General features: G+C 47.2%; 1 protein-coding gene across 3 annotated transcripts in view; it reads right to left on the bottom strand.

Annotated features, from left to right (window-relative positions):
* Positions 1-214: 214 nt before the first annotated feature.
* The window catches only part of MSH3 (mutS homolog 3), a 174,314-nt gene continuing 150,251 nt past the window's right edge, over positions 215-24,277 (bottom strand). For 2 of the 3 annotated variants that reach the window (XM_070056340.2, XM_089312929.1), the window contains 4 exons: positions 17,339-17,525; positions 10,629-10,758; positions 3,932-4,103; positions 215-960 (listed from right to left, as the gene is read on the bottom strand). In XM_070056340.2, coding sequence (XP_069912441.2) covers positions 867-960; positions 3,932-4,103; positions 10,629-10,758; positions 17,339-17,525 — 583 coding nt within the window. In that variant the 3' untranslated portion in view covers positions 215-866. The remainder of the gene's footprint in view (positions 961-3,931; positions 4,104-10,628; positions 10,759-17,338; positions 17,526-24,277) is intronic. The other variant, XR_016220366.1, reaches the window with a different exon arrangement.

Below are 24,277 nucleotides of genomic sequence, written 5' to 3'. Positions count from 1 at the left end.
TTGAGCATGTGTCACCCTAAACTTGCACGCAGGCAGCACTGCTACAAACCAACAAAGCTATGGCAGCATCTGCCATCTCGGGTCACGGAAAGTCCCAGATGAACAAGTTCAGGTCTGTGAACTTCTCTGGTAGGAGCAGAACCCTGGCTCCATAATTAAACCCAAAAGTTGACAGGTATTTGAAAAGATTAAAATTCAGCAGGACATCCCATAATTTATAGCAAACGTTCATTAAATATTTTATTATCTGAATGAATGATGATTTCATCCAACAATCTTTCAGTGACTTAAAACTGCGATAGTATTTACTCTTCAAACTTCAGATGGCCCTATTCCTTCTGTGCTCTTGGTTTCTAAAGGCTTGGTAACTATTTCTGTTTCCTACAAAAAAAAATCCCATGTTCCTGGTAAATAAGCTGGTGGCGCTATAAAATTATGTTAGTTCAAGTGGAAAGGTAGATTTCTGCCAGATTCACCCAGCTGGTAATTATTTGAACCGAAATCAAAAAAGAACTAACTTTCTACATCACTCCCCAAAAGTTCATGAATTGCTTTCTGCCACTTTAGGCTTTATTCAGAAGGTTTTGATTTCACGTGAAATTTACTGTCGGTGGAATTTTCGGTCACATAATGGAAGTCTTACTATTCACAAGGCACTATATCTAAAACATCAGGAGCGCGGGAACCTGAGAAAGAAATCTCTTCACAGGAGGCCAGGTTCCAACAGGAATATGCCAGCGTCATACGCTACGCTCACGTGTTGCACAGACGGGCTGCCACTGCAGAGCTATTCCATACACTCGGTCTTTTTAATTCTCCATACTTTGTTCAGTAATGCAGTCTTCAGTTTAACCGGGAAAAGAAGTCTATAGTCCTTCCTCTTCGCACTCGGCTGTCCAGTTTCGCAGATCTTCTGCACTGTGTATTGTCCATACTTTTGTAAAATACTTTAGCCTTTTCCTGGAGGAAAAAGAAGACACAACTTGTTTTAGAACTGAAATTGTTGGGGACAATCCATCGTGTGGAAAGCTACGCGAAGTCTCTGCCCTGGGAACGCCAGGCAGGGACTGTGGCTAGGAAGTGGTGGCAGCATCGCCCCTCTGGGAGACTCAGGGGCCTTTGCAGTTGCTGCTACCATTGAGGGACCACGGTTACTGAGACCACTGCCCCCTCTGCTCCTCTAAAATCCCTCTCCCCAGGGAGGGGAGACCCTGACCTCCCCCTTCTAACTCTGCCAGAGGCTGTGTGTGTGTACATCCAAACTTGTAAGACAAAACACCTCGTGCTGAGTGTCCCCAGGGTGAAAGGTAAAACTGATGAAAGAAACTAAAACGAGCTAATGAAATGGCAAACTGCCAGGTTTAACACAGGCCTGCTTTGCCTGCAGAACTGTCAAGGTCAAGGGTCTGGAGCCGGAGTGTCTGAGGGCTAACGGCTGCCCTGCCCACTGGCTGTGTGGCCCTGGGTCAGCTTCTTTCCCTTGTTGAGCCTCATTTTCAAAGCTAGCACACGGGGATGACAATGTTGTCTAACTCACTGGGACGTCCTAGGGACTGAGTTAATGCATGTAACACAGTAGGAACCGGCACAATGTCTGGACTGTTGCAAATGACTGTATAGATTCATTTCTGTGCACACCAAGTATCCAACAGACAGGAACTGTTACAACAAATGAACATGGACCTATACAACACACCCACAGCAAGGCACAAGGCTGGGTTAGATTTCTTCTGTCTGGCAAACATAATTGTGATGAAATGAATTTTAGCAAAAAGGTAAAAAACAAAAAACAAATACAGCATCCCGCTAAATTACCGGATTCCATTCCAACGCCGCCTTCTGCGGTAACTCGGTCATCAGGGTAATTTCTGAGACCTCAGTATGCTACCCTGCAGTCGGAAGTTAAAACACGAACCGCCTGTGATTTTCTTGCTCTGGCTCTGCAGCAGCACGGCGGCCTGAAGAACCACCTGTCCCACTTAGTTACCACGTGCACACCTCTCCTTCGTCGCAGTGAGGCTTTATTCTAGTTTCACCGGGAAAAACAGTCATAAGACAACCAAAGACTTAAGTTTACCTCTGGACTCTGCAGCAGACTCTGGGCTGGGCTTTTTTTTTTTTTTTTGACAGGCAGAGTGGACAGTGAGAGAGAGAGAGACAGAGAGAAAGGTCTTCCTTTTGCCATTGGTTCACCCTCCAATGGCCGCTGCGGCCGGCGCGTTGCGCTGATCCGATGGCAGGAGCCAGGTGCTTCTCCTGGTCTCCCATGGGGTGCAGGGCCCAAGTACTTGGGCCATCCTCCACTGCACTCCCTGGCCTCAGCAGAGAGCTGGCCTGGAAGAGGGGCAACCGGGACAGAATCCGGCGCCCCGACTGGAACTAGAACCCGGTGTGCCGGCGCCGCAAGGCAGAGGATTAGCCTAGTGAGCCGCGGCGCCGGCCCTGGGCTGGGCTTTTTTAAAGTCTCAGAGAAAACCCCCTCTCTCTGGAAACACCTGCTAAATTGCCTTGTAGCAGAAACAGACTGAAAACGGTGCTGCTCCTCTGCCTGGTATTTGGCACAGGAAACAATCCAGGGTGGGTCTCAGAGGGGGCTCTGTGTCAGCTGCCTTTCCCAGCACCCGGGACCACGCACTGCTGCAAAGTGCGGAGTGCAGGGCACAGCCATGGGAGAAGGGGAGAAGCAGAAGTTGGTGGCACACGGCATCCGGGTTAGCACCTACTTCGTGAACTATCACAGGCACCAACGTTTCAGCAGTGAAATCTGGTCAGGACTCCCAGCACTAAATAATATTCTTCGCGTATGAGCCAGGGACCACTGATTGGCAAGATCTTCTAGCTGAGGGGCATCTGTTCACTCAGGGCCACGCGGCTGCTGACCACGCTGTAACCTCCCGCCCTCCAGGGAGGGCAGGGCTGGGCGCAGGTGGAAGGGGAGCTTACGTGGTTTGGCAGGTTCCTGCCTATCAGCTGGCTTTTTCCAGCTTCATTCCCACACTGGCTGGCCACAGGCTGTTCTATGGGAAGCACTCACAGAGCACTCCACGTGACGGGGGAAGTCAGGTTAGGATGACAAACTCGAGACAAACAATCCCCAGAAGTGGCGTGTGGACAGCGACGGATTACGCGGGGCCTGAGCACGGCCGCGCTCCTTTGTGGTCTGAGTCCTTCACCTCCGCCTGTGGTCACTGCACATCCAAGGCAGTATCTGCACAAAATGTCCTCAGTAGTGCTGAGTAGTTTTCGTATGATCAAGTGTTTTAAGCGACTAATGTATTTGGGCACACATTAAGAAGTTAACTATTTCTTTACAAAAATGACTGAAGAAACAATTTATCAAGTTACTAAAGATCTGGTGGCCCCAGTGTGTCCTGGCATGAGCCTGGTCAGTGCACTAGGGGCACACCTGCAGCCCTGGGCGGGGCCGGAGCATCCTGGCATGAGCCTGGTCAGTGCACTAGGGGCCCACCTGCATCCCTGGGCGGGGCCGGAGCGTCCTGGCATGAGCCTGGTCAGTGCACTAGGGGCACGCCTGCTGCCCTGGGCGGGGCCCGAGCGTCCTGGCGTGAGCGTGGTCAGTGCACTAGAGGCATGCCTGCTGCCCTGGGCGGGGCCCTAGCATCCTGGTGTGAGCGTGGTCAGTGCACTAGGGGCACGCCTGCTGCCCTGGGCGGGGCCCAGTGCGTCCTGGCATGAGCGTGGTCAGTGCACTAGAGGCATGCCTGCTGCCCTGGGCGGGGCCCTAGCATCCTGGTGTGAGCGTGGTCAGTGCACTAGGGGCACGCCCGCTGCCCTGGGCGGGGCCCAGTGCGTCCTGGCATGAGTGTGGTCAGTGCACTAGGGGCACGCCTGCTGCCCTGGACCACAGCGCATCTTCCTTGGACAGCTGGAAAGGTGTCGTCACAACCCAGAAGCAGGCGCCCAGCCTGACCTTTTCGCGTTCACCAGCCCTTCCAGCTCCTGTGACTTGCGGGCTGCTTTCCGTAAGACCTCGCCAGGAACGTCTGCCAGCTTGGCCACATTCAGCCCGTAACTCCTGGCGGCAACGCCTTGGGTGATTTGGTAAAGAAACGTGACAAAATCAGGGTCTGGTTCCTCTCCACCTAGGAAACAAGAGGAAACGATATCAGGGTTCTCACACACTCTGAGTAACTAAGGGCCAGGCCTACAGAGTGGGTGGCGCTCGGCACAGTGGGGCAACAGGGCGCTAAGCCTTGAAGTGAGGGGGTGGGGGATTTGCTGCACATTGCTAACAGAGAACTGACACAGGGCATAAAGGCCGGGCCTCTCCCTCAGGCTGAGCTGACTGCAGGCCCACCACAGCACACGCTCTCTGAGGGCTGACTGCACCTTGTATGTGCCACACAGCCCCCTTACCACTCAGCGCAGCCTCAGGTGGCCCCAGCATACCTCCTGAATGCCAATCTTAGAACCCGCTTCCTGGGAGAGACAGCCTGCCACACGCGTGCAGACACATGGAACACAAGGATGCGGGGCAAGGCTGCACAGTGTAACCTGTTGTAACCTCTGGATTATGCTGCCTTCATTATGAAATGCAGTATCACCGCACGGTGTTAAAAAGTGACTGACATACACCGGATTCACAATGACTTTGGCAACTCCAGTACTTAAATGGTAAGAGTTTTTTCATGCATTATTTCATTTGATAAATCTGCATGCTTTTATTCTTCTATCAGCTACAAACGAGAAAGTCAAAGCCTGAACACAGCAGTGAAACAGCACAATGGAATTTTCCTTGCACTTCTGTGGGAATTCAGCAGCAAACGGCTTTCTAAGGGTGGGTGCTGCAAGTGGGAGGAGGCTTCCAACCTCCATTATAGAGCACTAAGAATGCCTCCCGCCTCCAAAGCAAACTGAGGGGGCACACAGAGCAGGTACGTGGGTGAGGAGAGAACAGGGCGCGCATGTGTGTGGGGAATCCGGTCCTGTGGGCCTGGGCCTCCGCTGAGTCCTCAACACTCACCAAGCGGCGGGCCGAGCCCAGCAGCCAGCAAACCTTTCCCGTCCCTGAGACAGGAGCGCCTATCCTTTCACCTGGGCTCCGCTGGGCTCGCCCCTACCCCCTCCAGGCTGCCCCGGACAGCTGAAACCCCACGCTGGTCTCCGTCCATCAGTCCAGAGCCTACTTGTTAAGACAACAGTTTGGTTGCCCTCCAAGGGCCCATGTATTGAGGGGTTGATCCCTGAAGTCTCATGTTACTGGTTTCCAATTTTTTTCTTTAAGATTTACTACTTATTTGAAAGAGAAATAAAGATCTTGCATCCAATAATTCACTCCCCAAATGGCTGCTACAGCCAGGGCTAGGCCACGCCAAAGGAAGGAGCCTGGAACTCCATCTGAGTCTCCCACCTTGGATGGCAGGGGCCCAGGTACCTGGACCATGTTCTGCTGCTTTCCCAGGCACATTAGCAGAGAGCTGGATCAGAAGTGGAGCAGCTGGAACTTGAACCAGCACTCATATGGGATGCCAGGGTCAAGGCAGTGGCTTAACGCAAAGCCCTACAAAGCTGGCCCCTCATGTTAATGAATTAAAGGTGGTGGCTTGATTTAATTATGGTGTCCAGGAGGAAGACCTCGTAGGAGGGCCTGAGGCCACAGGGGCTGTCTTTGAGAGGCAGTTTTTTTTTTTTTTTTTAAAGATTTTATTTATTTATTTGATAGAGTTACAGAGAGTGGTCTTCATTCACTGGTTCACTCTCCAAACGGCCACAACAGCTGGAGCTGTGCTGATCCAAAACCAGGATCCAGGAGCTTCCTCCAGTCTCACAACACGGGTGCAAGGGCCCAAGGACTTGAACCATCATCCACTGCTTTCCCAGGCCACAGCAGAGAGCTGGATTGGAATAGGAGCAGACAAGACTAGAACCGGTGCCCATATGGGATGCCGGTGCCGCAGGCAGAGGATTAACCTACTGTACCACCGTGCCAGCCCCGAGAGGCAGTTCTTAAGAGAGGGTTGCTTATATAAGCTGCTTGGCCCAACTGTTCTCTCTCTGCTTCCTGGCTTGCCATGGGATCCTCCTTCTACCCGCATCCCCACCCATCATCCTTATCGGATGAAAGACCAACGGGGCCACCTAATTTTGGACTGTGACCTTTTAAAACCATGAGCAAAATAAACCTTTTCCTGTATTAGATTTTTTGCCCCCAAATAAACTTATTTTTAACTCCATTTTCCATGGACTTTTTGAAATACCCTCCTAGATGGAGATAGCTGTAACAACACTTTTTATATATAGTCGTAAAACAGAGCTACATTACATAACATGTGACACTGCTCTGCATACCTCGTTAACACATCTCAGTACAAACAGTTGTGAGTCCCTCGCCATATGCTGGTTCCCACTCTGTACCAGTTAAGGTAGTCCTCACATCTAAGGTGGCAATGCCAGTCGTCCCTCCCCTGCCCTGGAAGGGTCCTCCCCAGGAGGCCAGTTAAGTCCTGCTGCAAGACCCCTCGCCCTTGTGGTGGGGAAGTGGGTGTGTAAAGGCCAGAATCACGCAGGCGGAGAGAGCCAGCAAGGGGAGACAATGAATAAACAACTCATGTCTGCACGACCTTACCCGATCACTTAGAAGCTAAGATTATTCTAAGTGGGTACTACTGGAAAGTTGACCTGGCACTGCTTGGAGGAAATGAGGGTAATACTTTATGCTTCTGCTCGGTACAGGGAAGCTGAACACAATTCACTTTACAGCCCCACTTCTCTAGGCAACCACTGCGGGTTCAGTGTCCCTCAAAGGTCTGCTGGGCTGAGCTTGGTTGCCAGGCAGGTGGTACTGGGAAGTGCAGGGGATCTCAAAGAGGTGGGGCCCACAGCTGGCGTGGAAGCTCCCTGACCTCAGGAGGTCAAGTTCTCAGGAGTGTCCTGGCAGTTCTCTCCAGAGGACTGTCACGAGAGCCTGAACCTGGCCCCTCCTCTCTCTCTCTGTCCTGGTTCCAGGCACGACTGAGTGCTTCTGCGTGTGTTCCCCCCATCATCATCCACATCTTGAGGTAATGCCACAGAGCCTGGGCTTTGCCATTTGGACTCTGAACCTCCAAAACTGTAAGCTAAATAACCTCTTCTTTCTAAAAGCCAGGGTCAACTATTTTGTTGCAGCAATGCAAAACTGATTATCATGGCAATTATTAAAAGGATGCATGCTGATCAAATAATTTCGAATCACTTTTTGGATAGATTCATAAAAAATTAGAGGTGGGTTAAGAATAGAGTGACTTGGCCGGCACTGTGGCGTAGAGGGTAAAGCCATCGCCACCTGCAGTGTCGGCACCCCATGTGGGCGCCCGTTCAAGACCCGGCTGCTCCACTTCCGATCAGCATTCTGTTAAGGCCTGGGAAAGCAGTAGAAGATGGCCCAAGTCCTTGGGACCCTGCCCCCGCATGGGAGACATGGGGGAAGCTCCTGGCTCCTGGCTTCAGATCGGCACAGCTCTAGCTCTTGCAGCCAATTGGGGAGTGAACCAGCGGATAGAAGACCTCTCTCTCTCTCTCTGCCTCTCCTTCTCTCTCTCTGTGTAACTCTGCCTTTCAAATAAATAAATAAATAAATCTTTTTTTTAAAAGTAGAGTGACTTATCCAAGATTTTATAGACTTTAATGGACTAAATCATGGTTTCCTGACCTCTGACCTATTGCTTTATCTACCTGACCGTGGGAAACAGACAAGCAGAGCATACTCTAGACACAGAGTATCCTGGAAGCCACCCAAAACGCTTTCGGGACTTTTGCTGGTGACCTACGTGATGGCTTCTAACTCAGCAGAAGAGGAGTGGGGTCAGGGGTCACGTATGATGAGGGCTTCAACCAGGAACAGTCCTGGAAGTGAACGAGTAACAAAGCAAGGCTGCAACATCCTGAATGGAATGCCTTTCAACCCAGGAGTCTAGCCCTGCATGAACTACACATCAAATACGAAGGTGTGACAGAGAATTTTCATTCGTGCAAAGCCTCAAAAATTTTACCAACTCCTTAGTTGATATTCATGGTTGTCTATCTTATAATACTCCTAAGAAAACCCTGGTAGCATAAGGAATTAACTCAAGGGGTGGTGTCTCATGTCCAGCTCCAAAAGTTGGTCTGACTGACCACGAAAGCCACCCTTGCTTCTAAGGATTGGTTGAAGAACGACCATGTGACTGACTCGATTCTGAAAATGAGATGGATCCATCATCAGATGCTAAAAAGCATCGGAGAAAGTGTTCCCTTGTTCCTAAGAAAGTCACAGGAGCCAGCACCGCGGCTCACTAGGCTAATCCTCCACCTTGCGGCGCCGGCACACCGGGTTCTAGTCCCGTTTGGGGCGCTGGATTCTGTCCCGGTTGCCCCTCTTCCAGGCCAGCTCTCTGCTGTGGCCCGGGAGTGCAGTGGAGGATGGCCCAAGTCCTTGGGCCCTGCACCCCATGGGAGACCAGGAGAAGCACCTGGCTCCTGCCATCGGATCAGCACAGTGCCAGCTGTAGCAGCCATTTGGGGGGTGAACCAACGGAAAGGAAGACCTTTCTCTCTGTCTCTCTCTCTGTCTAGCTCTGCCTGTCAAAAAAAAAAAAGAAAAGAAAAATTTTAAAAAATAAAAAAAGATTTTCTCTCTGTCTCTCTCTCTGTAACTCTGACTTTCAAATCAATCAATCAATCTTAAAAAAGAAAAAGAAACAGTCACAGGAGATGCTGGTCCCTTTTCTCCTTTTGGACATCATCCATTCTGCACGTGAAGCCTGAGAGCTGCAGGTATCCTGCCACCACCGCGAAGCAGACCCCAGCCCTGCAGGAAGACACAGTCTGGAGACTTGCAAAGCGAAAGCTAAGCCCATTGCTCCTTGCATCAGCTCCTCGTTTGAGCCAGGGTCTGAGGTTTTACTCGCAATCAAGCGCACAGGAGAGCAAGCCAGAGACTTGCCAGGAAACCTGCAGCGGCAGGCCTCAGGACGGCAACTGGCAGCAGGCGGAGAGAGCAGGCAGCTCAGAGCAGCAGGGGGCCAACGGGTTACGGGAAGAAGGCCCCTAGTGGGAACAAGCTGAAACCAACAGGTTCAATCACACGGAAGAACATTTAAAGTGGCATTTTACAAAGTTGCTGGAGGACAGGGAAGATTCAGCCACAGTCTCAAAAAAGGGGGGGGGGGCAAAAATATAATTCTTATCTTTAGGGAAGCAGCAGAACATGTAAAGAAATGAAATGTGCTTGTCTCCACACTCGGCTCATCAGCAGGAAAGACATCGCAATAGTGAAAGCAATGACCATGCATGAGATAGAAACAAATGTGAGAAACTTTGTCGGGAGGACAGAGGAAGCGAAGGCTAAAAAGACCCCCACCCAGCGCTGGAGAACTGCAGTGACCTGCAAGCGGAAGCACCCAGAGAGAGGAAGTGTCCACACTACTGAGAAGCACGACAGAAATGGGGCCAAGAGGTCCCAGTCGCTGCCTTGGGACCAGGATGGGCAGGAGCACGGAGTCAAAGGGCAGAGGCTTTCAGCGTGAGCCTTTTGGCATCGTTTAATTTAAAAGTTACATTCATGGACACAGTTTTAAATCAATAAAATCAAGAGGCAGAACACTTCAAAGAGAGGTTAGCCGCCAGCTCACAGCCCAGCGCTCGGCGCTCCTGGCCGTGCCCTTCCCCGCCAGGGAACGGCGTGTCTGTCCCACGAGGTTTAGCTTACAAGCCTCCTTCTGCCAGTCTGGAAGCAGATTAATGGATACAAAACTGCTTCCATGAGAGGATCTGCAGTGTGTCCGCAAGACTGTGGTGGTGAAAGGCAGAACTTGCCAACGTTAAACCGATCTAGGGCCAATGCTTTGTTTTATCTGGACCAGTTGCTAATTTCTTTTTCATGTCGATCCTTATTACTTTTCCAAAATAAAATGTGGATACTCTGGAGTATCTTGGCTAACGGATTTTCCATTGTAGTGCACAACTGTGCAAATCACCACAGGCTTAAGCTTAAAAAAATTACTACCCAACAGGAGCCAAATACGCTGAGGTCCACTGGATTACTTATGGCACTTGAACTTCTCTCTCCTGGCATATGGGTGTTCTTTTGCATGAAATGTTCGTTTCTGTAACACCATTAAGAACCGGGAAAGCCAGGGCAGACACTATAGATCCCCACTGCGGCTCGAGCAGCATGAAGGAGGAGAGAATGGAAGGCAGATGTGGATTCTCTGCTCAGTTTAGCCTCCACTCGAGTGGGGCCTCGGGCAAGCCACTCCACCTGCCCGAGATGCAATTCCCTTGTAACGCTGAGATACAACGTATGTCCAGTGTGGGACACGGCCCTCAGTAGATAATCAAGGTTAAATGGCATGTTGGGGGAGATACTGGGCATTCTAGGACACGATTAGTAACACTCTGCAAAGACTGTCATGATGACTTGTGGAAGGGGTAAGGTGCCCCTCACCCCACCCTCTTCTTGTAGGGAAGGGGATCAATGGAAATCCTAGTTGAGCCAAAGTTTAGAGAAAATGTATCTGGACAAATGCTATTTATAACTGAAATCGCAGCTTTCCTTATTAACAAGCAGTAAGTTGATGCTCCTGTAAATCCGTCACTGGTTATGAATGCCACTGCTGCTCTCCTTGTCCCGACTGCAGGGATGTTCATACCTGGGTCCTGTTTGCTTTCATCCTCGGTCACCAAGAAGCCCATGTGGTAATTGCCCACCTGCTGTGAGTAATGTTTCTCCAGTTCACAAACTGGTGGATAATGGGTGACAAACAGGGTTAGAGACTGCACCTAAAGCAATGAGATATACAACAAGTGTTATTTTAAAATTTTATTATAATGAATAATTTCCTTTCTGAAGAAAATCTGAAATTTCAAAAGTTGCAAGCAAAGTACAAAGGACATCATATCCTGTTCATCTAGACACCGAACTGCGAATATTCTGCTGCACTACCCTCTCCTCCTCTTCCCGACTCCATACGTACTTTTCCCTGAGCCACATGAGAACTGTAGACATCATGACACTTCATCCCTACATACTTAAGGTTCTAAGCACAATAACATTCTCCTACATGATCAGAAAAAAATCATCACACTCAAGAAATACACTACTATATAGAACATAGTTGATAAATTTCCTTAATTGTCCAAATAGTGTTTCTTTTTCCTCTCCTCCTCTTTTTGTCTGTTATAACATCATCATTTCTGAAATATCAAGGAAGATTGCTCTTCATGCTGTCTTTCAACTTGGATCGGTCACTCCCTGGAGTCAGATTAAACATTACTGCCGGGATCATTCCATCCATGAAAGTCAGGCACCCCTTCTAGCACGTCACACAGGAATGCGCAGGAATCGGCCCTTACTGGAGATGCTAAATTTGTATAGTGTAAATGAGACCCACCAGATTCCATCACTGTGCAGGTCATTTCCGCTTTTTAATTAATAAATAACCTGTGAGACTGCACGAATAAAACCATGGAAATATTATTTTCTCCAATTATCATTCATTTAAAGGTTTCTGCTATCTATTGGTCATCTTTGCCTAAATCAATCATTATTACAATGTACTAAGTGTGGATTTTTTGAAAAAATTCTCTCTTCATTTATTAGTTCTCCCTTCTTCCCACCTACCCTCAGTAACATTAAAATTAATTTTTGTTTTGGTGGTATCTATATGGATTCATGGGTTCTTTAACACACATAATTTTAAGGCATCTGTCATGTATTTGAGAAACCCCTACCTTGGGAAAAGTTAACTCTAATTTTGGTCCAAAACTTAGCAGAAAGGGGTAACAAGAATCAAAGAGTCCCAGTTTTGATTCACCTGCCACCCAACTATATGCTGTCTCTTCGTAATAGCCACAAGTGAGCCAACTGAAGCAAGATTTCTCTAAAAGCTGCCTTAAACCCGCTCTGAAGGATCCAGGACCTACTGTGTCCGTGGTCAGCATCTCTCGGCAGAGCCCAGGGCCTGGGCCACAGCACTGCTGTACTCGTGGCTGCGGCTCAGGGTACGGCTGCAGTGCCCGATTCCCTCCTTCCTCCTCTTGGACTGCTCTCCCCATGCAGTGAGCACGATGTACCGTGGAAATAAAGACTTCCATCTATAAAACTGAATGGGGAATTTACGGTGTCCAGTCCAGTACAGAAGATGCTGGGAAGTCGCCACTCCAGCTGCACATGTAAAAAGGGAAACTGAAAACTCAGCAGCCTTTCTTAGATCTGCTAGAAAGTGAGGTCACAGCGAACCACGGCCTCCAAAGTCAGGGTCGGACGGGCAGATGCGAACAAGCTCAGCTTCCGTAGCAGAAGTCAGGAGCAGAAACCTCCCGGGAAACCACGGCCAGGCTAGAAAACTCTGAATTGGAAATGACAAATTGCTGGAGGCTCAGGGGGACAGGTCTACGAGTTAAAAACTCCAGGAGAACCCAGTCATGGTAGTGGCTGTTGGGGCGGGGAGCACAGTTTTAGGTTTTCCCTCCAGGAGTCTGACCTGGTTCTCACAGTCAATACTGGGAAAAATTTCCCTGGGCCTCCAACAGCAGAAGAAAGAAAAGGAACCGCGGGAAATATGCCAGAGCAGCCGGTTCTTAGCAAGATCCACCCGCAGGAGAAACACTTACCAAAGAGGCTGGGGCTTTATCAGAGCCTAACTGACGCTGTGGAAGAGAAAGACCCAACTCCAGCCCTCCTAGTCCTCCTTCATACCCCAGGGGAGAAGGAGGGCCCCTGAGAAGCAGCGTGAACCACACAGCCCCGAGGCACAGGCTTGCCGAGACTAAAAGACACCAAGACTGGAGACACTTCTGCTCCCTAACTCCTGACCACTACCTTACTAAAGGCCATGGACAGCAGTTCCTTTTACCCAATACACCATATCAGCTACCCTGAAAAAAAGTTAAAAGCATATTAAAAAGCAAAAAAAAAATCACAATCTCAAAGAGACAGCAAATATCAGAACCAGACGTAGATATGGCAGACGTTGGAACTATCAGACTGGGACGGGGAAGTGACCATGACTAATATGCCAAGGGCTCTTCTGGATAAAGTAGATGGCACGCACGAACACATGGGTTACATCAACAGAGAGACGGAAATTCCGAGAGGGCTGAAGAGAAATGCAAGTTCAAAGACACCTTCAGAGAAATGAACACCTTTGATGGGTTTCCTGGTAGACTGTGTGCTGATGGAAGACCTCTCTCTCTGTATCTCTGCCTCTGTCGCTCTGCCTTTCAAATAAATAATAAGATAAATTAAAAAAAAAAACACAAAGATTGTCAGAGTGGACCAAAAATCAAGACTCAACCATATGTTACCTACAAGAAACCCACCTTAAATATAAAGATATTTATATGTTAAAAAAATAAATGGAGAGGGGCTGGTGCTGTGGCATAGCAGGTTAAACTGCTGCCTGCAGCACTGGCTTCCCACATGAATGCTGGTTTGAGTCTTGGCTGCTCCGCTTCCAATCCAGCTCCCTGCTAATACACCCGGGAAAACTGTGGAAGATGGCCCAAGCCCTTGGACCCCTCACCTATGTGGGAGACCTGGATGAAGCTCCTGGCTCTTGGTTTTAGTCTGGACCAACCCCAGCCAATGAGCCATCTGGGGAGTGAACCAGTGGACAGAGACACCTTTCTGTCTCTTCCTCACTTCCTGCCTTTCAAATAAACAAATATTTTTGTAAAATGGAGTAAGAAACGTCATGTTAGTACTGATTAAAAGAAAGCTGGACTTGCTATACTGATTTTAGATACAGCAGACTTCCGAGCAAAGAATTCTGTCATGGATAAGTAGGGGCATGACGTAATGATAATGAAAAATTCTCTAAGAAGACATAACAATCCTTAACATGTATGTATATAACAGGAGCATGTCAAACTACACGAGGCAAAAGCTGAAAGATCTGCAATAAACAGCAGATGAACGCGTGATTACAGTCGGCAGTGTTAATATCCCTCTATGAGAAATGGAGGTGAGCCACTGCCTACAATGTCAGCATTCCACATGGGTGCTGGTTCATGTCCCAGCTGCCCCACTTCTGGGCTAGCTCTGGGTGGCCAAAGTGTTTGAGCCCCTGCCAGCCAATGTGGGAAACCAAGATGAAGCTCCTGGCTCCTGCTTTCAGCCTGGCTCATGGCTGGCTGTTGTGGCCATCTGGAAAGTGAACCAGTGGAGGAAGACTTCTCTCTCTCTCTCTCTCTCTCTGTGTGTGTGTGTGTCTTTCCCTCTCTCTAGAACTCTTTCAAATAATTAACCTTTTTTTTTTTAAGAAATGGACAGATCAATCACACAGCAAACTCAGTAAGCACATAACTGAACTCAACATCATCAACCAACTAGACACACTGACATCTGCAGACTGCATCATCCAACAACTGCCTGACACACGTGCACTTCAAGCTAACATGGAACACCCACCCAGACAGACCACATCCTAAGCCACAGAACACACCTTAACAACTTTAGTAAGAGAATAAAAACCGTATGACGTCTGCCCTCTGACCTCAACGGAAGTAAGCTAGAAATCAATCACAGAAAGATATCTCAGAAACTTCAAAAACATGTGGAGAATAGAAAATATATTTCTAAATAACATATGGGTCCAAAAACTAAATATCAACAGAGATTTAAAAAAAATTTGACTCAAATGATGGATCTTATCAAAATTTGTGAGATACAGCAAAAGCAATGTTTGAAGGAAAATGTGTAGCACTGAAAACATACGATAAAAAAGAAAGGTCTGATTAATCATTTCATCTTCCACATTAGAACTCTAGAAGAAGAGCAAGCTAAGCCCACTTTAAGTGGAAAAACAAAAATATAAAAACAAAAAGATAAATAGATGAAATTAAAGTAAGAAAACTATGGAGAAAATTAATGGAATCAAAAGGAGGTTCTTTGAAAAGGCCAAAAAAATTGAAAAGCCTCCAGCAAGGTTAAGAAGAAAGAAGACACAAATGACTAATATCAGAAATGCAAGTAGACAAACCACTACAGATAACGTAGCTAACATAAGGATAATAAAGAAATAATGTGGATAACTCTATGCTCACAGATTTGATAACCTAAGTGAAAATTCTCTAAAACGCAAGACCTTAATAGATACAATCTGTCAAAATTCACACAAAGAAAAACAGAAAATCTGAACAGGCCTGTATCTATTAAAGACATCAAATCAGTAATTAAAATCCTTTCCAAACAGAGAGCATCAGACCCAGATGTCTTCCCTGGTGACTGCTATCCAACACTTAATTCTAACAATTGTGTTCAAGCACATTCAGAAGGCAGCAACAGAGGGAACACGTTGGAAATCACTCTGTGACGCCAGCGTTGCTCTACACCAGACTAGACAAACACATCATGAGAAAACTACAGGACAGTGTCTCTCATGAATACACATGCAAAAACCTCAACAAAATATTAGCAAACAGAATCCAATAGAGAATACTGGACTGCAACCAAGTGGGACTTGGGCCATCTTCCGCTGCCTTCCCAGGCATGTTTTCAGGGAGCTAGATGGGAAGTGGAGCAGCTGGGACGCAAACAGGCACCATGTGGGACGCCAGTATCCCATACAGGTGCCAGTTGAGAGAGATTGAGAGAGAGGTCTTCCACCTGCTGGGTCACTCCCCAAATGACTACAACGGCCAGAGCTGTGCCAATCCAAAGCCAGCAGCCAGGAGCTTCTTCTGGTTCTCCCACACAGGTGAAGCGGCCCAAGGACTCTGGCCATCTTCTACTGCTTTCCCAGGCCACAGCAGAGAGCTGGATTGGAAGTGAAGCAGCCTGGACTTGAACTAGTGTCCATATGGGATGCCGGCACTGTAGGCTGCGGCTTTACCTGCAACACCGCAGCGCCGGCCCCCTGCTCCACTTCTGATTCAGCTCCCTGCTAATGGCCTAGGAAAGTAGCAGGCAACAGCCCAAGTGCTTGGGCCCCTGCCACCCACATGGAGACCTGGAAGAAGGTCCTGGTTCCCGGCTTCAGCCTGGCTCAGTCCTGGCCATTGCGGTCATTCAGGGAGTGAACCAGTGGATGGAAGATCTCTCTGTCTCTCCCTCTTGCTGTAACTCTGACTTTTAAATCAATCAATCAATCTTTTTTTAAAAAAGGAGGAGCAGCCTGTCACTGGAACTAGGAGAGGCTGTAGCCTTCAGCAAGCTTTCCAGAGTGTCTTCCACCCTGCGTGCTTCCCAAGCTCGTGTCAACCTAGATGTCTGCCTGCGCTGCAGCGTTCCCAGCAGGGTCCTCAGGAACCACTCTTAGGAGGCCCAGAAGGACCAGTAGCCTCACCCAGCTTAGACCAAAGCCGCTTAAGGAGCTGAGTCCTCAGGACTCAAGAAAGACTATCTTCCGAGGAAAAACAAGATGGCGGTCACACTTCAGAAGCAGGACAAAGAGCCAAACACTGATAGGCACAGAAGTTGTGGCTTTTGGAAAGAAATATGAGTAAGAAAACATGTTTTTTTCTATGGGATGTTTGAAGAAGACAGGAAAACGTGAAAATGCGAAGACAGAGATGAACAAAAGAGTAAGAAAATGGGGAATAAAACAGAAAAAGAAAACCTGAAGAGACACAGCTAAGGGGCAGGTGCTATGAGGGAGAGACAGAAGGGCAGAGACCAAAATGAACAGACTAAAGCACACGGGTGGGCAGTAACGAGACACGGTGACGGGAAGCCCGACACAGCACAGGTTCACACTGAGAGGATCCGAGGAGAGCTGTGCCACAGAGGCACAAGGAGGTGAGGGTCAAGGTCTCACACTGAGGGCCTTCGGGGTACTGGAGAGAAAACGCATCTCCCAGAGCAGGAGTGCACTGGCCCCTGGTCTGTTCTCCAGGAACTGGGCTGCAGGTGTACGGACCCTGCTCTTGACTGAGATTCTGTCCAGGACAGTAAGACACAGTTCTGCATGGAAATCTTGCCAAAGAGGCTTATTTTACTTCAGCAAAAGAAAGGCAAACTTGATTTTGGGTTAACGTATCTGAGTTCAGTGTGCAGCATTCTAATGACAAGCGACAAGGTTAGGGTCCACTACAACAAAGGCGACTCCAAGTATCTGAATCTGGGGTCAGGAAAACAACTCGCACAGTGTGCACATTCAAGTACTGCATGGAGGTGGAATGAGTACAGTCGATAATGAAGCATGGCATATTTCTAAATAATTAGGAGAATAAATTCCAAATGTCTCAACACAAAGAACAGTGAGGTTATGGGTCTATTGATCATGAAGCGCACTGTTTACATGTACCAAAACACCATATTGTGCCAATTATCACACCGTATACAATTATGACTGTCAATTAAAAATGATACTAATTTAAAAATTATTTCTTTAAAAGGCAGGCAGGGCAGGGCACTTACATCTCTAATAAAATACTCCAGAGTAGCATAAGCAATGGCGATTCCGTCGTGAGTGCTGGTCCCTCTTCCCAGCTCATCCAGGATGACCAAGGACTGCGGTGTTGCTTGGCGGATAATTTCCGCTGTGTCTGTCAGTTCTTCCATAAATGTGCTCCGTCCTTTATATATGTTGTCTGCAGCACCCATTCTACAAATACAATGAAAACACCTTGGTTTTGCTCTCAACTATTTTATTAGCAAGCTAACTATTATTTTATCATCAATAAATATAAAAGATCAGTATCTTTCAAGCCAAAAATAACTGAAATTTTATTAAACCAAAGAAAACATGCTCGAAATAAACAGTAATCAACATCAACCTGTACCTTGTAGGGACATTCTTGGTAAAACAGAAGGTATTAAAGGGAAGTATCAGAGCTGGACTGTTTCTCACTAACAATCCCAACCAAAGTTTTGTCACTCCTGGGACCAAGCAATGCTTCTCTGTATTGCTGTGCTTAAAACTCCATGAGTTGCTGGCATGGTGGCACAGTGAGTAAAGCCACTGCTTTTGATGCCAACATCCCATATGAGCACTGGCTTGGGTCCTGGCTGTCCACTTCCAATACAGCTTCCTACTAAGGGCCTGGGAAAAGCAGTGGAAGACGGCCCAAGTGCTTGGACCCCTGTCACTCACATGGGAAACCTGGAAGAAGTTCCTGGTTCCTAGCTCCAGCTGGTGCTTCAGGCCAGGGCTTTAACCCACTGTGCCACAGCGCTGGCTCCTGTCAATTTTATCCATTTAAAAATCAATAGGGGCTCTCACTGTGGCATAGTGAGTAAAGTTGCTGCCTGTAGTGCCGGCATCCCATATGGGTGGGCACTGGTTCGACTCCTGGCTGCTCCACTTCCAATCCAGCTCTCTGCTATGGCCTGGGAAAGCACCAGAAGATGGCCCAAGTCCTTGGCCCCTGCACCTGTGTGGGAGACAGGGAAAAAACTCCTGGCTCTTGGCCTTGGATCAGGTTAGTTCTGGCCATTGCGGCCATCTGAGGAGTGGAACAGAGGATGAAAGACCTCTCCCTCTCTCTTTCTCTCTGCCTCTCTGTAACCCTGCCTTTCAAATAAATAAATAAATCTATTTTTAAAAAAAAATCAATAAACACAAAACACAATTTCTGAAATGTTGCTCATTTAGAAGCATCCTAGCTACTCTAAGTTCAAACACTGCTTTTTTTCATCTCAATGTCCAATGTTTACTTTACTAATATTTTCCTTCCCCTCCCCCCAACCTCAGAGCAAGAAGATTAAACTTTCCTATCTCTAAAACTGTTCTGATCATCAGAATCCTAATGTTGGGCTCTCATTTACCATTTTTTTTAAAATGGCTGTAAGGATCAGGGCAGGGCCAGGCCAAAGCCAGGATCCAGGAACCCCATTCTGGTCTCCCATGTGGGTGGCAAGGGCCCAACCACTTGAGCCACCGTCTACTGCTTTCCCTGGTGCATTACAGGGAGCTGGACCTGAAACAGGGCAGCCAGGACTTGAACCAGCGTCCCAGTATGGGATACTAGTACCGCAGGTGGGAGCAGCTTAACCAACTGTGTCACGATGCCAGACCCACCATTTTCAGGGGGCCTTTATCCTCGACAGGTTGTGATCAAATTAACAAAAAGAAAACTTTGGCTGAGAATAAAACTCCCTGATGAGGGAACTATTTGGGCATCTGCTGGGGGAGAGACATATCCAACTGTGGAGGAAGTTCATAGCAGTGACAGTGATGGCAGTCAGAATAACTAATTCATGTAGTGTGGCAGCTGGATATACATCAGCACCCAGAATTAAATGAAAACCTCAGAATGGCTGGGGAAAACGTATACGCATAGAGTGAAGGGCAGGCAGTGGGAAAACTACAAAACCACCACCACAGAGTAAAGAGATAGAGATAAAAATCACTGAACAGAGCTAAACCAAGCAAAAGCTTACTTGGTATACTTGGATATTTGGTCCCCTTGGAGGGATTAAAAACATTACAACCTTTACACAAGAACTGTTCTTCCAAAGAGGAACAAATGAAGAAAAAATACTGGAAATTAAAATATAGATATTAAAAAATCACTGTACAGTGAAATTAGCGTCAGATGCAGTGGAGGATCAAGTTTTTATTCCGGAAGACAAATTCAAAACTCTGAGCATGGTAAACAGAAAAGTCAAGGAATGCAAATTACAAATAATTTTACAACACAGAGCCTAGGTCCTGAATGTTACATTTAATGGGAAGCACAGAAGACAAAAATAATGAAGGTAGAGAAATAAATGAAGAAAATACTCCAGAAGTGAAAAAAAGACAGCTTTCAACAGGAAGGTTCTATAAAATGATGATTAAGACTAAGCAGAAAAGACATCCATCTAGGGGCTGGCGGTGTGGCTTAGCAGTGAAAGACACTGCCTGCAGTGCTGGCATCCCATGTGGGTGCTGGTTCGAGACCCCGCTGCTCCACTCTGATCCAGCTCTCTGCTATGGCCTGGGAAAGCAGTGGAAGATGGCCCAAGTCCTTGGGCCCCTGCACCCATGTGGGAGACCTGGAAGAAGCTCAGTTGCAGCCAATTGGGGAGTGAACCAGCAGATGGAAGACCCTTCTCTCTCTCTGTCTTTCCTTCTCTCTCTGTGTAACTCTGACTTTCAAACAAATAAATGAATAAATCTTTTTAAAAAAAGAGACACCCATTTACGGCCGGCGCCGCAGCTCACTACGCTAATCCTCCGCCTTGTGGTGCCAGCACACCGGGTTCTAGTCCCGGATGGGGCGCCGGATTCTGTCCCGGTTGCCCCTCTTCCAGGCCAGCTCTCTGCTGTGGCCCGGGAGTGCAGTGGAGGATGGCCCAGGTGCTTGGGCCCTGCACCCCACGGGAGACCAGGATAAGTACCTGGCTCCTGCCATCGGATCAGCGCGGTGTGCTGGCCGCAGTGTGCCAACCACGGCGGCCATTGGAGGGTGAACCAACGGCAAAGGAAGACCTTTCTCTCTGTCTCTCTCTCTCACTGTCCACTCTGCCTGTCAAAAAAATTAAAAAATAAAGAGACAGCCATTTAAATACACTGATGAAATTTTACAGTGACAAGGGTTTTTCTTTTTTTAATCTTAAACAATTCAGAGAGAGAAAGGTCACTGCTGACAAAGGGATGAGACTCAGACCCTGGTGTCACTTTTCTTTCCTTTTTTTTATACGTTTTATTTATTTATTTTAGAGACAGAGTTACAGAGAGAGCTGGTCTTCGTTACATTTTTATTATGGAATTGTTCTGACTCTACTAATCCGCCAGTGGTTTTCAAATATCGTCTTAGCTGTTAAGTCCTTTACTCACAGAAATTTTACTAGGAAACTCACTCTGCCAGTGAGATAAAATGAACAACAGCTTGGTCAAGGCCCCATGGACTCTCGGGTCCCTTCTCGCCACCCAGAGGTGCTCTGGGGGAACAGGCTGAAAGCCACTGCATTAGGAGCCAATGCATTTTCTACCCGAACTCCAATTTCCACAGCATCCGTTGAATGAGCCTTGTACCCGGCAGAATGAAGGAACGCTGGCTCCTCGGGCAGGCGCCGCGGCTGCTGGGGGAGTACGTGTCTGTGACTGTTTACTGACAAAAATGCTTCCCCTAAGAAATGTGCGGTTCATTCTAGCTCAGCTACTCGGAACAGCTGAGTAGCACCTTATGATATGACTTTATCTTAAGTTTCTATCCTCATTTTCTCTTTGATTCAATGTGTTGGATGCCATTCTCCTCTCTTTTTATTCTGCTATATTATATACATTTCAGTAAATTTCCTAAAATTACTTTTTTAGAGTAAGACAGGATATGAACTAATTAACAATAAAAAAAGTTTATTTATCTCTAAATCAAACTAACAATCTTTTATAAGCCACATTACAGGACAAAGATTCTAAAATTTTTCTTAGGTGAGAATTTTTAAAGATTTAAGGAATTCCACATCTGTAATTATTTTATTTATATTCAAATGCAGTAAACAATGGAAAAGAATTCTTTAGGTTTCATCTTAGAGCTCTTTGCTCTGAGTAGACAGAAGGTCACAGTTATGTGATTAAGAAAAAAATCACTGGTATTTTTAGGAGTGGCGGCTGACTAATCTATCTAATCCCCTTTCTCCTCGCCTATAGCCCTCATATAGGTCAACTGAGCTTAAAAAAGCATCCGTGGAGACAAGAAATTATTACTCTTTTGAGTAACTTTCTAAAATCAAGAATATGCTGACAAAAAATTTGATGAAGAATTTGGTTTCATGGAATCCTGAGATAATACTCTAGATGTCTCTCACTTCTAGCAAGGAAGCTGCTCCTCTGTCCTTTCGAATCACAATCTCTGGGCCTTCTGCATGCAAGAGGCGAGTGTGAGGGAGGAAACTGCCATTAGCAGGGGGGATTTTTTTTTCTTTTTTCTTTTTCTTTTTTTGACAGGCAGAGTGGACAGCGAGAGAGAGAGACAGAGAGAAAGGTCTTCCTTTGCCATTGGTTCACCCTCCAATGGCCGCCGCGGTTGGCACACTGCGGCCAGCACACCGCGCTGATCCGATGGCAGGAGCCAGGTGCTTCTCCTGGTCTCCCATGGGGTGCAGGGCCCAAGCACTTGGGCCATCCTCCACTGCACTCCCTGGCCACAGCAGAGAGCTGGCCTGGAAGAGGGGCAACCGGGACAGAATCCGGCGCCCCGACCGGGACTAGAACCCGGTGTGCCAGTGCTGCAAGGCAGAGGATCATTCTAGTGAACCGCGGCGTTGGCCGGAATTTTTTCATATTGAGTGATAAGCACTTGTAGCTTAAACACTAAAATTATTAAATAAAGGTAAAGATAAGTTACACTAGGATTCTACAATATATTTTGTGTGCCCTTAAAAAAATTTGTGATAATTGGGGCCGGTGCCGTGGCTCACTTTGTTAATCCTCCGCCTGCGGCGCGCTGGCAACCCATATGGGCACCGGTTCTAGTCCCGGTTACTCCTCTTCAAGTCCAGCTCTCTGCTGTGGCCCGGGAGTGGAGTGGAGGATGGCCCAAGTGCTTGGGCCCTGCACCCCATGGGAGACCAGGAGGAAGCACCTGGCTCCCGGCTTCGGATCAGCGCAGCGCTGGCCATAGCGGCCATTTGGGGAGTGAAGCAATGGAAGGAAGACCTTTCTCTCTGTCTCTCTGTCTATAACTCTACCTGTCAAATAAAAAAAATTTTTTTTGTGATAAAACATATACAAGGGTACTTCAAAAGGCTCATGGAAAATTGGAATTAAAAGAGAAGTTTATGGGGCGGGTATCTGACACAGGAGTTAAGATTCCGCTTGGGATAGCCACACCGCATACTGGTGTGCTTGGATTCAAGCTGCAGCTCCATTTCTGATCCTGCTTCCTGCTAACACGTACCCTAGGAGGCAGCAGAGCAGGGCTCAGGAGGTGGGCCCACCACCCATGTGGGAGGCCTGGACTGAGCTCCTGGCTCCTGGCTAGAACCTTTTCATTGTCCTGCCTATAAACTCTACCCTGTTTTCCACCTCGTGAACTTGCTTATCCTAAAGATCTCATGTAAACAGAATCATAAGAGATTTTTCTCTTCAGTGCTTTACTGTATAGAAGAATTTTAAGTTAGCTTATTTTGCCTTCTTTCTAAAACTGACGATGGTTCCCATTTACTTCACTTACTGTGAACATTTGCAGAATTTGTCTGGTATTAGTCATTTCTGCCTAAGTTTCTTTTTTTTGTATCTTCTGTAAATTTTACAAAAGAAAAATAATCTACTAAATAAATAAGTATTTTAATCTCTGTAAAAAATGGTAGAACAAGAAAAAAAAATTAAAGTCCAAGAAGAAGAAAAGCTACAGAAGAACACCAGCGACTGGGAGATGTTTAGTCACCCATGGCATTTCAAAGGCATAACAAACACTAAGCAGTAAATTGCTTTTACATTTTGTTCAGCAAAAGTACCAACCCAGAAAGGGAATGAAGTCACCATGATTTACTACTAGATGAGAGCCATTCTGAAAAGCCTGGAAGGCCATATGTAGACAACAGCACTGCCCAGGTGGGGGAATTACAGACGATTTAAGGTTTTCTTTTTTGAGCTTTTCTAAAGCAGTTTTAAATTTTGCAGAATGAATCAACACCTGTGTAACCAGAAAAACAGCTTTTTAAAAATAAATGATGCATTTAAAAACAGTTTATAATATATTGTATCATGACAAGGCAGAATGAACAGTAAATACCAGCTTTCTTCTAGCAATGTCAAACATTTTATTAGCATTGATTTAATTACTCCAATAGTCGAGAAAAATGTTTCTTTCTCTAGTATAGTCCTTTTACTAAGTTTCAACCAGAACACACTAAAGTGTTTAAAGTTAATTTATAAAGTTAAAATAACGAACTGCAAATATAACCAATATTTCAGTTTCAATGAAGAGGCTGTTGAGAACTCAGACAGTTACCTCGGAAAATGTTAAACTTGTGTTGGCTCACATGCCGCCCTGTTCACAGGAGCTGTCTACAAAGCAGGTACAAGCTACAAGAAGGAACGGGTGTTCGCCTGTCCAAGGGACTCCGCTGTGTCGACGGGGCCACTCCCTGAGGATGTCCCAAGAACAGCAAAGGAGAAAAACCGAACAAATCCTCTCACCCAAACTTAGCTATGCATGTGAAAAACACAGATAATTAGGGCTGCAAGGGAAGATAAGATCATGCAGTCAACAGGACTAAAATTAATCAGTTAATTAATAAGATCAAATGGCCGGCGCCGTGGCTCAATAGGCTAATCCTCCACCTTGCGGCGCCGGCACACCGGGTTCTAGTCCCGGTCGGGGCGCCGGATTCTGTCCCGGTTGCCCCTCTTCCAGGCCAGCCCTCTGCTGTGGCCAGGGAGTGCAGTGGAGGATGGCCCAGGTGCTTGGGCCCTGCACCCCATGG

This window comes from Oryctolagus cuniculus, chromosome 14 (assembly GCF_051225735.1).
Source record: "Oryctolagus cuniculus isolate XC-2025 breed Fujian yellow rabbit chromosome 14, ASM5122573v1, whole genome shotgun sequence".
Lineage (NCBI taxonomy): Eukaryota > Metazoa > Chordata > Mammalia > Lagomorpha > Leporidae > Oryctolagus > Oryctolagus cuniculus.
This window is presented reverse-complemented; position numbering and strand designations above follow the sequence as displayed.